A 12702-nucleotide genomic window follows, 5' to 3' on the forward strand; every position below is an offset into this window, starting at 1 on the left:
AAATAAATAATAAAACCACTTTATTATATTTGTAAATTGTGTAATTAATCAGTGGTAAACAAGAGTCTGCCAAATTTCATAAAAAAAAAATACACAGCCACTGGCAACACTGTTACCAAATGTCAGTTTTCTGTTTCGCGCCAACCGTGATTCGTGAACGTATCGTGAAACCGTTTACGGTATGTTTTCGGTGTGATAAAATAGGTTTTAGTTAATTTAGAGCAGTTATTATGTCTAAAAGGGTAAATGGAAGTTTAAATTACTACAAAAAGAAAATGTCATGAACATGAAACACGATCAAAATTAAATATGAGCACTACTTTGAAAAAATCTCGTATTCTACTCAAATTTGGAAACTAGCAACTCTGTATGCACCACATACTTACAATTAGATACTACATTTTTCTTTTGATTGAAAGATACCTATCAGTATTTTTCAAAGTAGTGCCGAATGCCGATATATCTAGGTACCTACTTATGATGTTACATATACCGGGTGTGGCTTGTAATATGAGCAAAAAATTAAACTGTAGGCTGTACTCCTCATACTGACCAACATTTGTTCAGCTACTTTTAAAAGTAAGTTGTAGTTTGATTTTTAATACCTGCACTTTAAAGTTTATTCTAAGACAATGTATTGCGCATTTTGATATGTTTAAGGCGTGACAAGCAACGTCAATCACAATGAATTGGCGTGCCGTGGCGTCCATAGAAGATAATATTTATTTTGTATGAAAAATAGCGAGTTTAAATACTTCATAATTTTTAAAAATTGTTGAACATAAGTGTCACCGTTTGAGGAGTACAATGTTTTAATTATTTGCTCATGTTACAGGCCACACCCGATATTTACTATAACTGACATTGCCACACTCGGCGCACACACAAAGTCAATACAATGGCTATAGCGGGCGCTGCGGGCGTTGTATATTGCCGCGCCCGGAGGCATCTAATGGATTTCCGAGGGCAGGTCAAGGGACGTCCAGCTGTAATAATTAAGGTGCGATTGTAGGTACATGCTGTGTATAAATAGGTAACAATGCTTAACACAAAACTAGAAAGTATATATTTTGCCAAACACATTTAATTAGTATGTCGGCGGCCGATCGTAAGATCAGGCGGATCGTAATGTTCCTGTGTTTTGACCATAGTTACATTAAACCAATAAATAGGTAGGATAGGTTCGTTAGGTTGCTTCAGATGCCCGAAGGGCAAACTGCCCAGAAATAGTCGACTCAGGGGAAGAGTTAAAGATTTTCACGTTTCACGATATGCCTAGGAATTTCACGATATGCCTGATCGTACGATCGACTGGCAAGTATATTACGATACAAGTGCGAAAAATAGGAAATTCGCTACGAGTGGCATAATTTTAAAACACGATCGAAGGGACTGTTTTAAATCGATACGCCATCCGGGCTCATTCACATACATAGAGTTATTTAGTCCAAGAAAAGTTTGCAACGATCATAATAGCACACGCAGTGCAAGTGTTATTTATACATTAGTTATAATTTCATACAAGTTTGACGTAATAACACTTGCACTGCGTGTGCTATCAAAATCGTTGCAGACTTTTCTCGGTCTGATTCTACCAGTAACTTAACGAACAAAATTACATGTTTATATTACCTGTGCTATTTAATTCATAATAATTATTATCATAATTCAGCCTATATACGTCCCACTGCTGGGCACAGGCCTCCTCTCATGCGACAGAGGGCTTGGGCTATAATAGCCATTTAATTAAATTGTAGAAATACCTATTACATACATACAAGCATGTTTATTTACTCGTAATGTAACATATTCCAAACATGTTCAGGAGAATATGCTATGAAAAAAGCCAAATAAAAACCGCAACCCTTGCACGCAAGGCATCTTGGTCGCCATCTTGCAAAAAGTAAGACAATAGTTTCGATGTCCAATCATCGTCATGTGTACCAGTACATGGATTCTTTTGCTTTTGATACAACACATCGGGTAAATTCAACTTGTTTTATTTACAGCTTAAAAACATTTTTTTTTAATTGAACAAACATTAATTTAAAATATAACGGGCGTGGCCTGTAATATGAGCAAAAAATTTAACTGTAGGCTGTATTCATCATACTGATCAACATTTGTTCAGCGACTTTTAAAAATAACTTGTAGTTTGATTATTAATACACTTTAAAGGTTATTTAAAGACGCAATGTATTGCGAATTTTGTTATGTTTAAGGCTTGACAAGACAAGCAACGTCAATCTGGTCAATCACAATGATATGGCGTGGCGATGGCGTCCATTGAAGATAATATTTATTTTGTATGAAAAATAGGGAGTCTAAATACTTAATAATTTTTAAATGTTGTTGAACAAAAGTGTCACCGTTTGAGAGTACAATCTATGTTTTAATTATTCGCCCGTGTTACAGGCCACATCCGGTATATGTGTAGTGGTTTAATCACGAAAATCTTGCTCTAAATTAAACTAAATAACATCCAAGGTAAACACATTCAAAAGATTATTCGCGAAACTCGGCCCGCTGGAGGGGTATCAGAATATATGAAAAAAAGTCTATCATGCTTGCAGCGTTGAACTGCGCTGGACCTACCCATCGTCAGGCGTGGCTCACTCCGCGATTTCGTCGCTTTGCTACAGGTAGCTAAAAGTACATCCGTTCCACCCGAATTTTGGGGAAAGCCATAAGCCGCGCGTGGCGCTGTCGCCACCTAGCGGCCATATCTGTGCTGATCGTAACAGACTATTATTTATTCTGTGCCATCGTGAACGACCTGGAGCGAAGGTCATGACAAGCGTCTGTCCACTTCCTCAACAAATGCCTGAAGATCAATATTCACAACAGGGACAAATAAGAAACGAACAGGATACACTTTAAGGCCATATACCGGGTGTGGCTTATAACATGAGCAAATAATTAGAACATGGATTGTACTCCTCAAACGGTGACATTTTTGTTCAACAACTTTTAATAATTATGAAGTTTTTAGACTTCCTATTTTTCATACTAAATAAATATTATCTTCAATGGACGCCATCGCCATGGCATATCATTTGTGATTGACGTTGCTTGTCACGCCTTAAACGTAACAAAATTCGCAATACATTGCGTCTTAGAATAAACTTTAAAGTGTATTAAAAATCAAACCACAAGTTATTTTTAAAAGTTGCTGAACAAATGTTGGTTAGTATGAGGAGTACAGCCTACAGTTAAATTTTTTGCTCATATTACACGCCACACCCGGTATGGTGACCAAAGTCACAAGTTATTATAATAACAAGTGTAATGGGGCCCCGGGTTATAATTGTCGGACACCACGGGTGGTGGTTTTACGTGTTACTTATAGTCATAATTAAAAATCGACATTGTTGCGCACATGCTGACATACATACTAATGTATCAATAACTGACTAAGTGCGTGACGGAACTACGAATCAACCTTTCATATTTATTTATTTATTTATTTTTGCACAAAAGAAAAACCTTATAGTAGTACAAAAGGCATAATAACACAAAGACATAGAGTCAGACGGAGAAAAGTCTGCAGTGATAGTCCAAGTGTCATTTTAAACTTCAGACTTCTATGATATTATGACGTATAAATAACACTTGCACTGCGTGGGCTATCTAAGTTGCTGCAGACAGTCCTTATTATATAACAATAGTACAAAATCTGCAATACAAGGCAAGTATTTTTTTTTCCATTTTCAATGGGAAGGACACTTATTATTAAATTTTAAGCTAGCATTGAAATATACAAAAATGTCAAAAACCAATGGGTACAGATTCGACGGATAAAAAAAGTTTTTTTGTGTACTTATTATTGACTTATCATTACCAATACTGTTTTTGTTAATTAAGACTTAAGAATTAAGAACCAATTGATTAGATTCCATTGTGTTTATTAATTATTTTTCAATTGATCGCGAATCGATTTTTCGCTGAGCCTAGTCTCTAAGCATTTTAAATCATTTAACTTCTGAACGCAATGAAACATCTTCTTATTTTTATATTGGTAAGTTTTAAAAAGTTACTTTAAGTCGGATCAAACATTTTTTTTTTGATCCTAGGGCGAGAGCGGATTAACGAAATACGAATAGTAGGCGCAATAACGGCTCGGCCACGACATTGCGCGACTTGCGACGGCGGCGGCGGCAGCCATCGGTGGGAACGAAAGGTTCGATCGCTATGTCTCGCTCCAACCTATGGTTGCCGCCGCCGCCGTCGTAAATCGCGCAATATCGTGGCCGAGTGCGCGGATTTTAAATGGAGTGTGCCCGTTCCGTGTTCTCGCATTTGTCATAATCTCATAGAAGTTTGACGTTTAAAATAACACTTGCACTGTCTGGGCTATCAAAATCGCTGCCAATTTCATCATCATCATCATCATTTCGGCCTATATACGTCCCACTGCTGAGCACAGGCCTCCTCTCATGCGCGAGAGGGCTTGGGCAATAGTCCCCACGCTAGCCCAATGCGGATTGGGGACTTCACATACACCTTTGAATTTCTTCACAGATGTATGCAGGTTTCCTCACGATGTTTTCCTTCACCGAAAAGCTAGTGGTAAATATAAAATTATATTTCGTACATAAGTTCCGAAAAACTCATTGGTACGAGCCAGGACTTGAACCCTCGACCTTCAGATTGAAAGTCAGACGTCATATCCACTCGGCGACCACTGCTGCCAATTTAGCTTGGTCTAACTATAAGTTACTATTGTTACTTAATAAATAAACATACATATTTAAACAATTGCAGGCAATTCCTTTAACGTTAAGTCATTATGAGTATGGCGAAAAAAGGAACAACATTGAACCATATAAGTTGAATGACAGTAAGTACCTATTTCCATACTTTTATAAAACTTGCCAGTAGCTTGTCATACGTCGCCAACGCTTACGGCTCGGTCACGACATTGAGCGACCTGCGACGGCGGCAGCGACAACCATAGGTGGGAACGAAAGATCCGATCGCTGTGTCTTGCTCCAACCTAATGGTTATCGCTGCCGCCGTCACATGTCGCTTAATGTCGTGGCAACAGCAATCTCATTGCTGCTAAAAATTACTGTCGTGGGTGAGACTTGAACTCACGGCCTCTGGATCTATACTCCAGCGCCCTGCCATCTGAGCCACCAAGACCTCATCCATAGCCAGCAAATCTTTCCACCATATTATGGGTCAAGGGGATGCTAGCGACATCTACTGTAAGAGTGTTACACATCTTAAACGGCTACCGGAATTCCAAGTCATATTGGAAATTCACCAGTTACAATGTGCTAGCTACCCATACTGATGATGATGTGATGTGGCAGAGCGCTGGAGTATCGATTCAGAGGCCGTGAGTTCAAGTCTCACCCACGACAGTAATTTTTGCGTTTGCGTTAGGGTAACATTCCATTTATGACCGCTGCACTACTAGTACGAACGCGACACGAACGTTTTGAAATAGACATCTATTATATATCTTTTAGTCATCACCAAGATACGATAACGATATGTTTAAGATCTAACCTGTCAAACTTGACATTTGCGCGATTGACATACTCTTGAACGTTTTCCACAGGATACGACTTAGAGATCCAATTCACATCTAATAGATATCTTAATCTATCTAACGTAAAAGTGACATTGGTTGCCCGAATTGCGCTGCAAAAGAGAACTAGTTGATATCTAAACTATAACGTATCTAGAATGGATTAGTACGTGTCGTCTCTTGTAAATATCTTGAAGTTGGAATACGGCAGATTGTCAATTTCCATAGTAAAATGAATGGTGGTGCTGCTGTGGTTGGAAATGGACTGTCACCTTTAGCCCGCTCTTAATGAAAGCAATGTTTTACGATGTTTTTCAGGTAAAGACAAGAAAGACAAAAAGTGTACAGCAAAAGGTCGGTTTAAGGGTGACGATGCCTGCAATTGGTGCTTTTGTGATAAAGGTGCAACCATGTGCACTTCGATGCGTTGTGCTAAGAAAAAGGAGAAACTAGGTACCTGATTAAATTTACTTTTGGTTTACCTTTTCTAAAGTTGCTATATAAAAAATGGTATATCCTGACAAAAGTGTGGACATCATCCTAAAAGCCCCTGTTTCACCAACGTGACAGGTGCGACGAATTGTAAAATCACTGTTGCTGACGTCACAGGCATCCATGTGCTACGGTTATCGCTTACCATCGGGCGGGCCGTATTCATGTTTGCCACCATCATTGTATTATTAAAAAAAACTTTATGATATCGGAAAAAAACACATATTTCTCTTGCTAAGTTTATGACAATTGTCACAAGAAACACTATAATTCACGAAATTCCGACATATAACTCATTACCTGTCAAGAATTACCTACAATTCTTCTAAATCTTTGACAATTGTCAGAAACTTCGCAATCGCACCTGTCACCGATGTGAAATTGGGGCCTGGTTGGTAATTACTCCTAACATTGGATGTCATTTTGCTCCCCTGTGACACAATCTACTACATAGACTAGGAATCCTCCAGACGGAGCGGAGTTTAGAGCAATTATTTCATGAAACCGATGCTGCCAAAAATACTGGGGTGCGGGGGGACGAGATGAGCAAGTCCCGTGCCGTCATTGGTCCGTTCAAAGACACGGACATCACACAAAGACACTTTTGACTCGAAAATGGAGTAACACTACCGTATATTGTAGCAGAGCAGAGCTACTATGTTGTCTGGAAGATGTCTTGTCTGTGATTTACTAGAGTTAGACCGTAAAAAGCAGCGATTTTGATAGCCCACGCAGTGCAAGTGTCATTTTAAACGTCAAACTTCTATGAAATTATGACGTATAAATAACACTTACACTGCGTGGGCTATCAAATCCGCTGAAGACTTTTATTGGTACTATATTACAATGTTCTACGTTCTACACCACAGTGTCAAATGTTGAGGCCTGTAAGCAGAAACCGATGGGAAGATTCAAGGCCGAAGACGGGTGTAACTGGTGTTACTGCATAGACGCCAACACACCTATCTGCACACAGATGGCCTGTTACAAACCGAAGAAGCTGAAAAGGTCGAAGGGTACGTTCTTCTTCTTGTTAGGGGCTATATAAGGCTCCACAGTAGAGATGCACCGGATATTCGGTTACTATCCGGTATCCGGCCTGTCCGGCCATTATTTTACTATCCGGCCGGATACCGGATAGTAACAATGCTTGATTTTGGAGTAAACAAATTGGATTTAAGAAACAGACACGGTCATAATCGTACTTGTTTATTATTTTAAAACATTTAAAACATTCCACTGACATGCACGCGCACTCATTTCGAACCTAGAAATGTATCCGTGCGAACGTTCACTAGGAAGCAGGTCAAACCTGCAGAATGCGCACCTGTAAAACCGAAATGTAGGTATAATTCCGCTGGCCGAATATGCGCGGCCGGATACCGAATATCCGGTATCCGGCCAAACAACTATCCGTTGCATCTCTACTCCACAGCCTATATATGTATCACTGCGACCATCCCTGATATATTGTGATCGCCACCTACTACAACTCTCGATCCAAACCTGCAACTTCAAACAGCTGCAGGATCTTTTTGATCTCGAGACTTTAACTCCTCTGGGCGCAATATGTGGGGCATTGTGGACCCAGGATTAAGTCATGAGTACGCATTAGGCAAGGGCACTCTGTGAGGATGTGTAAGGGCGTCTCCTCTGTCTCCATACAGAGTCTGCACCACCTTAAGGGTAAGTACGTTAAAGCTGTGGGCAAAAATTAAAGTACTTTTCGCTAATATTGTCTTCAGTTACCGCGATAGTTACTCATGAAATAAAACTATTGAAAACGGATCATATTGCGTATATTGAATACATACCACGAACGCTGTAAAGGGTTCGAAACGTCGGGATGTAGTGTATTCAATATACGCGATATAATCCGTTTCAATAGTTTTATTACTTTTTACTAGCTTAAGAACTGTCTCAGATGTAATCTTTATCTGTCTGCCTGTCATGTCATAGAAAGTAAGCGCCGGAAGCTTCAGCCCGGCCACGGCCCGGTCTAACGTGAGTCATCCTTTACTTATTGCTGGATTAGCCATAGATTTCAGTAAGGCGCATATTTATGTTTGCAGATTCCAACGTCTGTGAAGCCAAGGACAGAAAGCCAGGCAGAGTTCTGCACCCAGACGGATGCAATTGGTGCTATTGTATCGGTTCCAAACAAATGATGTGTACTATCATGGGCTGCCCCAAACCGGCTGGACAGACAAAAGAAGGGATAAGCACGCAGTTCGTGTTCCAAAGTGGAAATTTCCGTTTTGTCGATAGTGGAAATTATACCATGTGTATACGAGTACCTGGGAAAAATAAAGGTAATGGTTCATTGGATTTTACCGTTAATTAACTGCTAGATAGATTGAATACTCTTCATTGGCACACCTCAGTAAAAGATACAGCTTAACCTCCTGAGACCCAGAAGCAATTGTTTCGTTCTTGAAATTGAAATCATTAGTTACACAACACACTCTTCTTCTTCCTCGCGTTATCCCAGCATTTCGCCACGGCTCATGAGAGCCTGGGGTAGCAATGTACAAATTGCAGAACATTCCCAAAAAGCGGAAACGTTCTCGAGAATGTTCTCAGAACATTCCTGCAACATGGAAATTATTGTTTAAACAAGAGAATATCCTTGAAATAAAGTTTAAATAGGCATAACTTAAAACTAAATGTTATTATGCATATATTATTGTCTATTACAGTTAGCTATTTTGTTGATGTGATAAATTTACCAATAAGTTGCTTAAATTCTCACTGTATATCAGAGAACATTTCGACTTTCGCCAATATTTTCCAAATATTTTTTTTTGTTTAATTAGAATCTAGAGGCCTCTATCTCCCGCCGTGCCAAATCTCAGCGCGCTCGGACCAACTTGAAAAAAATTAAAAAAAAAGTCGGCCGTTTTGATTTTTTTTTAATGCAGATTGTTTTGTCTCGGGGCCCTCTATGACATTTGGTCGAGCACCCCCCACCTATCACGCACCGTTTAAAAGTTGCCATACAAAATAAAAGTGGCCTGTTTTCCCACAATTGTAGCATTTTTCCAAAAAAAAATTTTTCATTGGTGTCTAGGGGACCCCGAGATTCCGTGACCAAAATTTCAGCGCGCTAGGACAAAATTAAAAAAGTTTAAAAAAAATGTCGGCCATATTGAAAAAAAATGGCGGCGTCAAAAACTGCCAGGGTCCCTCTATGACATTTGGTCGAGCACCCCCCAGGTAAGTCTGACCGTTTGGCCGGGCCGTCATACATTTTTCTGACCGGAAGCGGACGACCAAAAGTCGGAATTTTCTGGGGGTAAGGACTACACCTAAACTATCGTGAATATTCATGGTATAAACAACGATAAATAAATAAATTCTCGTTCTCGAGAACATTCTCAGAAGTTACCGAGAATTTCTCATGTGGAAAGTTTCGCAACTTTGGAAAGTTCTCGTGCGTGCATTGCTAGCCTGGGGTCCGCTTGACAACTAATCCTATGATTTGAAGTAGGTACTAGTTTTTACGAAAGCGACTGCCATCTGACCTCCCAACCCAGAGGGTAAACTAGGACTTATTGGGATTAGTCCGGTTTCCTCACGATGTTTTCCTTCACCGAAAAGCTACACGTTACAGAACACACTATACTTTTGTAATTACGTTTAGATATTGTGTTGTAATTACGTAATTAAATAATATATTTCTGAATAAAGGGATAAAAACGCTGAAGAAAGTGACAGATTATTTCACTGATTATGTTAACACGGATTATACGGACGATTTGTTGCGGCCTAAGAAGACTAGATTAAACAAGAAGTTAAAGAAGGAATCATTGAAAGGTAAGATTTCAGTAATAAAGTGATAGAATGACATTAAAGCTCTCAAAGGGGCCTCTGCTTATTGGATCTTTATCCCCACGTAAGCCTATCAAAAGACCGGGATTTATAGGCCCGTGAAATCAAAAAAAAAAGTATTTTTTTTTCTATTAAAGGAAGAAAAGTTCACCGCATTCGGCCAAACTCTTGCGATCTTTTGGAGCACGTGGTGAAACTATTTTCACACATTTGTATGCAGAGCTAATAGCTTTATACAATACAATACAATACTCTTTATTGCACACCTCACATACATGTATTCATCATTCATTACACGTATTCGTCATTTATTTATAATGTAGTAGTTGATATTCATTACATAATATACAACGTGTCCCAAAATTCAACGATAAGCTGGCACCAGGCCCCAATTTCACATCGGTGACAGGTGCGACGAATTGTAAAATCACTATTGCTGACGTCACAGGCATCCATGGGCTACGATTACCACTTACCATCGGGCGGGCCGTATTCCTGTTTGCCACCATCATTGTATTATTAAAAAAAACTTTATTATATCGGAAAAAAACAGATATTTCTCCTGCGAAGTTTCTGACAATTGTCAAAGATTTAGAAGAATTGTAGGTAATTCTTGACAGGTAAAGAGTTATATGTCGGAATTTCGTGACAATTGTAGTGTTTCTTGTGACAATTGTCATAACCTTAGCAAGAGAAATATCTGTTTTTTTCCGATATCATAAAGTTTTTTTTAATAATACAATGATAGTGGCAAACAGGAATACGGCCCGCCCGATGGTAAGCGGTAACCGTAGTTCATGGATGCCTGTGACGTCAGCAACAGTGATTTTACAATTCGTCGCACCTGTCACGTTGGTGAAACAGGGGCCAGAAGTTGGACCTGCCCATGACTACTGGAGGAAAAAAAATAAAAAGATATATAACAGAAATATTTGAAAAATTGTAGACATGGTCGTTAAAAATACCATTAGAGGTGATGATTTTTTTTTGTAATTCCATAATAAATTGAGATATCTTTTTTTCATTTTTTACCTCGAGTAGTCATGAGCAGATCCATCTTCTGGTGCCAGCTTATCGTTGAATTTTGGGACACGTTGTATTATTCAGTCAAAATAATAGCCGCAATTTCGCAAAAATGCGGTATTTCTGTAAGATCCCCACGTTACAGGCCTAGCGTGGATTACTGTACCTACTGCTTTTATTGAAAATTCTGCATTTCTTGAAATCATTTTTTAGGGTTCCGTACCCAAAGGGTAAAACGGGACCCTATTACTAAGACTTCGCCGTCCGTCCGTCCGTCCGTCCGTCTGTCACCAGTGTCGGTATCTCACGAACCGTGATAGCTAGTTTTTAATTTGAATCTCTCATGGAATTATTTATTTCAGAAATGGCGCAAGCGTGTAAAGCGGGAAGCAAGTTCAAAGACCCTTTAGGATGCAACTGGTGCACTTGCATCGAAGATGGCGTCGTTATTTGCGATCATGACGACTGCAAATTTAAAAAAGAATTAAATAAACAGCCATCCTAAGAGATCCCAAAGATCTCCTTTCCTAAACTGAAATAAATGTCATATACTAAGAAAAAATGACCAAGGCACCTGCCGCGATAGCAGAGGACGCTGGTTCGATTCCAGCCTGGGGCACTGGAGGCCTTGGTCATTTTTTCTTAGTATATGACATTTATTTCAGTTTATAATTTATATAGTAGTGTTTCTACTTGATAAAAACAAATTAAAATATTTCCTGGAAATAATTTAATTTGTTCAAATAACTACTTCATTGTACCTATCTCCTTTCCTAACTTAGAGTATAGGTTTTTCTGAGGATAGGTCTAGGCCGAAAATTATCGGTCGTTGTGGAGCTAAAAGAATTGTATTGTAACCCGTTGTTTTTAGTTTTTGCTGTAATTTTCATGTTTTGTTTAATAAGTATATATTTAATATAATGCTATGGCAAAAAAAAAATACTTAACATAATTATATTCTTTATTTTTTTACCCCAAAAATAAACAAAATTGCGGCTTACACACAGATGGCAAAGTGGTTGTATAAGAACCTTTATAAGATAAATTTACTATAAAATTCGACACTTCACTTAAAAAACCGGCCAAGCCGAGTCGGACTCGCGTTTCTAGGGTTCCGTACATAAGTCCGACTTACCCTTGACAGCACATTTCTTATAGGTTTTCCAGTCATCTATACGTAAAGAACTATTTTGTGTAGGTATTTTTTTCAAAATTTTAGACCCAGTAGTTTCGGAAATAAAGGGGGGAGGGGCGATGGTCATTTTTTAGCTATTTTTTTAAATAACTTTTAACCTATGTATTATAAAATTATAAAAAAAACATGTCCATCTTTGGGTTACTAATTTACATATGTGTACCAAATTTCAACTTAATTGGTCCAGTAGTTTCCGAGAAAGTAGGCTGTGACAGATGGACAGACAGACGCACGAGTGATCCTATAAGGGTTCCGTTTTTTCCTTTTGAAGTACGGAACCCTAAAAACAGATTAGTTTATGGTTGCTTAACCGTTTCAAAAAAACCCAAAGCCTAATCTTTTATTTCCCACAGCATTGCGTAACTATAAACCCAACTTTAAGCCAAACTATAAGCCACCAAAGTCAATTACAAGATCCAACGACAATAAACTTTTTTTTTTTTATTCACGAGTTTAACAAGACTTGGGTCAACAAAGCCCTACCGCGCTCAAACGCGCCGCAAAAGAAAGTCAAAATTGTTTATGGGCGAAAAAAACGTATTGACATTTTAAAAGTGAGTGGATTTACTTACTTTTTTTTATGTCATACTTTTTCTTACTCTCCTTGCCCCATTTTGTAAGT

General features: G+C 38.7%; 1 protein-coding gene and 1 non-coding gene across 2 annotated transcripts; one reads left to right on the forward strand and one right to left on the reverse strand.

Moving 5' to 3' along the window:
- Positions 1-3956: 3956 nt before the first annotated feature.
- On the forward strand, positions 3957-8375 carry LOC134676750 (U-reduvitoxin-Pr21-like). Its single transcript, XM_063535135.1, has 5 exons — positions 3957-4018; positions 4765-4840; positions 5858-5992; positions 6901-7047; positions 8104-8375. Exons 1-5 carry the CDS (start codon positions 3992-3994, stop codon positions 8373-8375), a joined length of 657 nt encoding a protein of 218 aa, XP_063391205.1. The 5' UTR covers positions 3957-3991.
- On the reverse strand, positions 5073-5145 carry Trnay-aua (transfer RNA tyrosine (anticodon AUA)). The gene has a single exon. It is a non-coding gene; the product is annotated as a tRNA-Tyr (tRNA).
- Positions 8376-12702: the final 4327 nt, after the last annotated feature.

The sequence above is a fragment of the Cydia fagiglandana genome, chromosome 25 (genome assembly GCF_963556715.1).
Source record: "Cydia fagiglandana chromosome 25, ilCydFagi1.1, whole genome shotgun sequence".
In the NCBI taxonomy this organism is placed as follows: domain Eukaryota; kingdom Metazoa; phylum Arthropoda; class Insecta; order Lepidoptera; family Tortricidae; genus Cydia; species Cydia fagiglandana.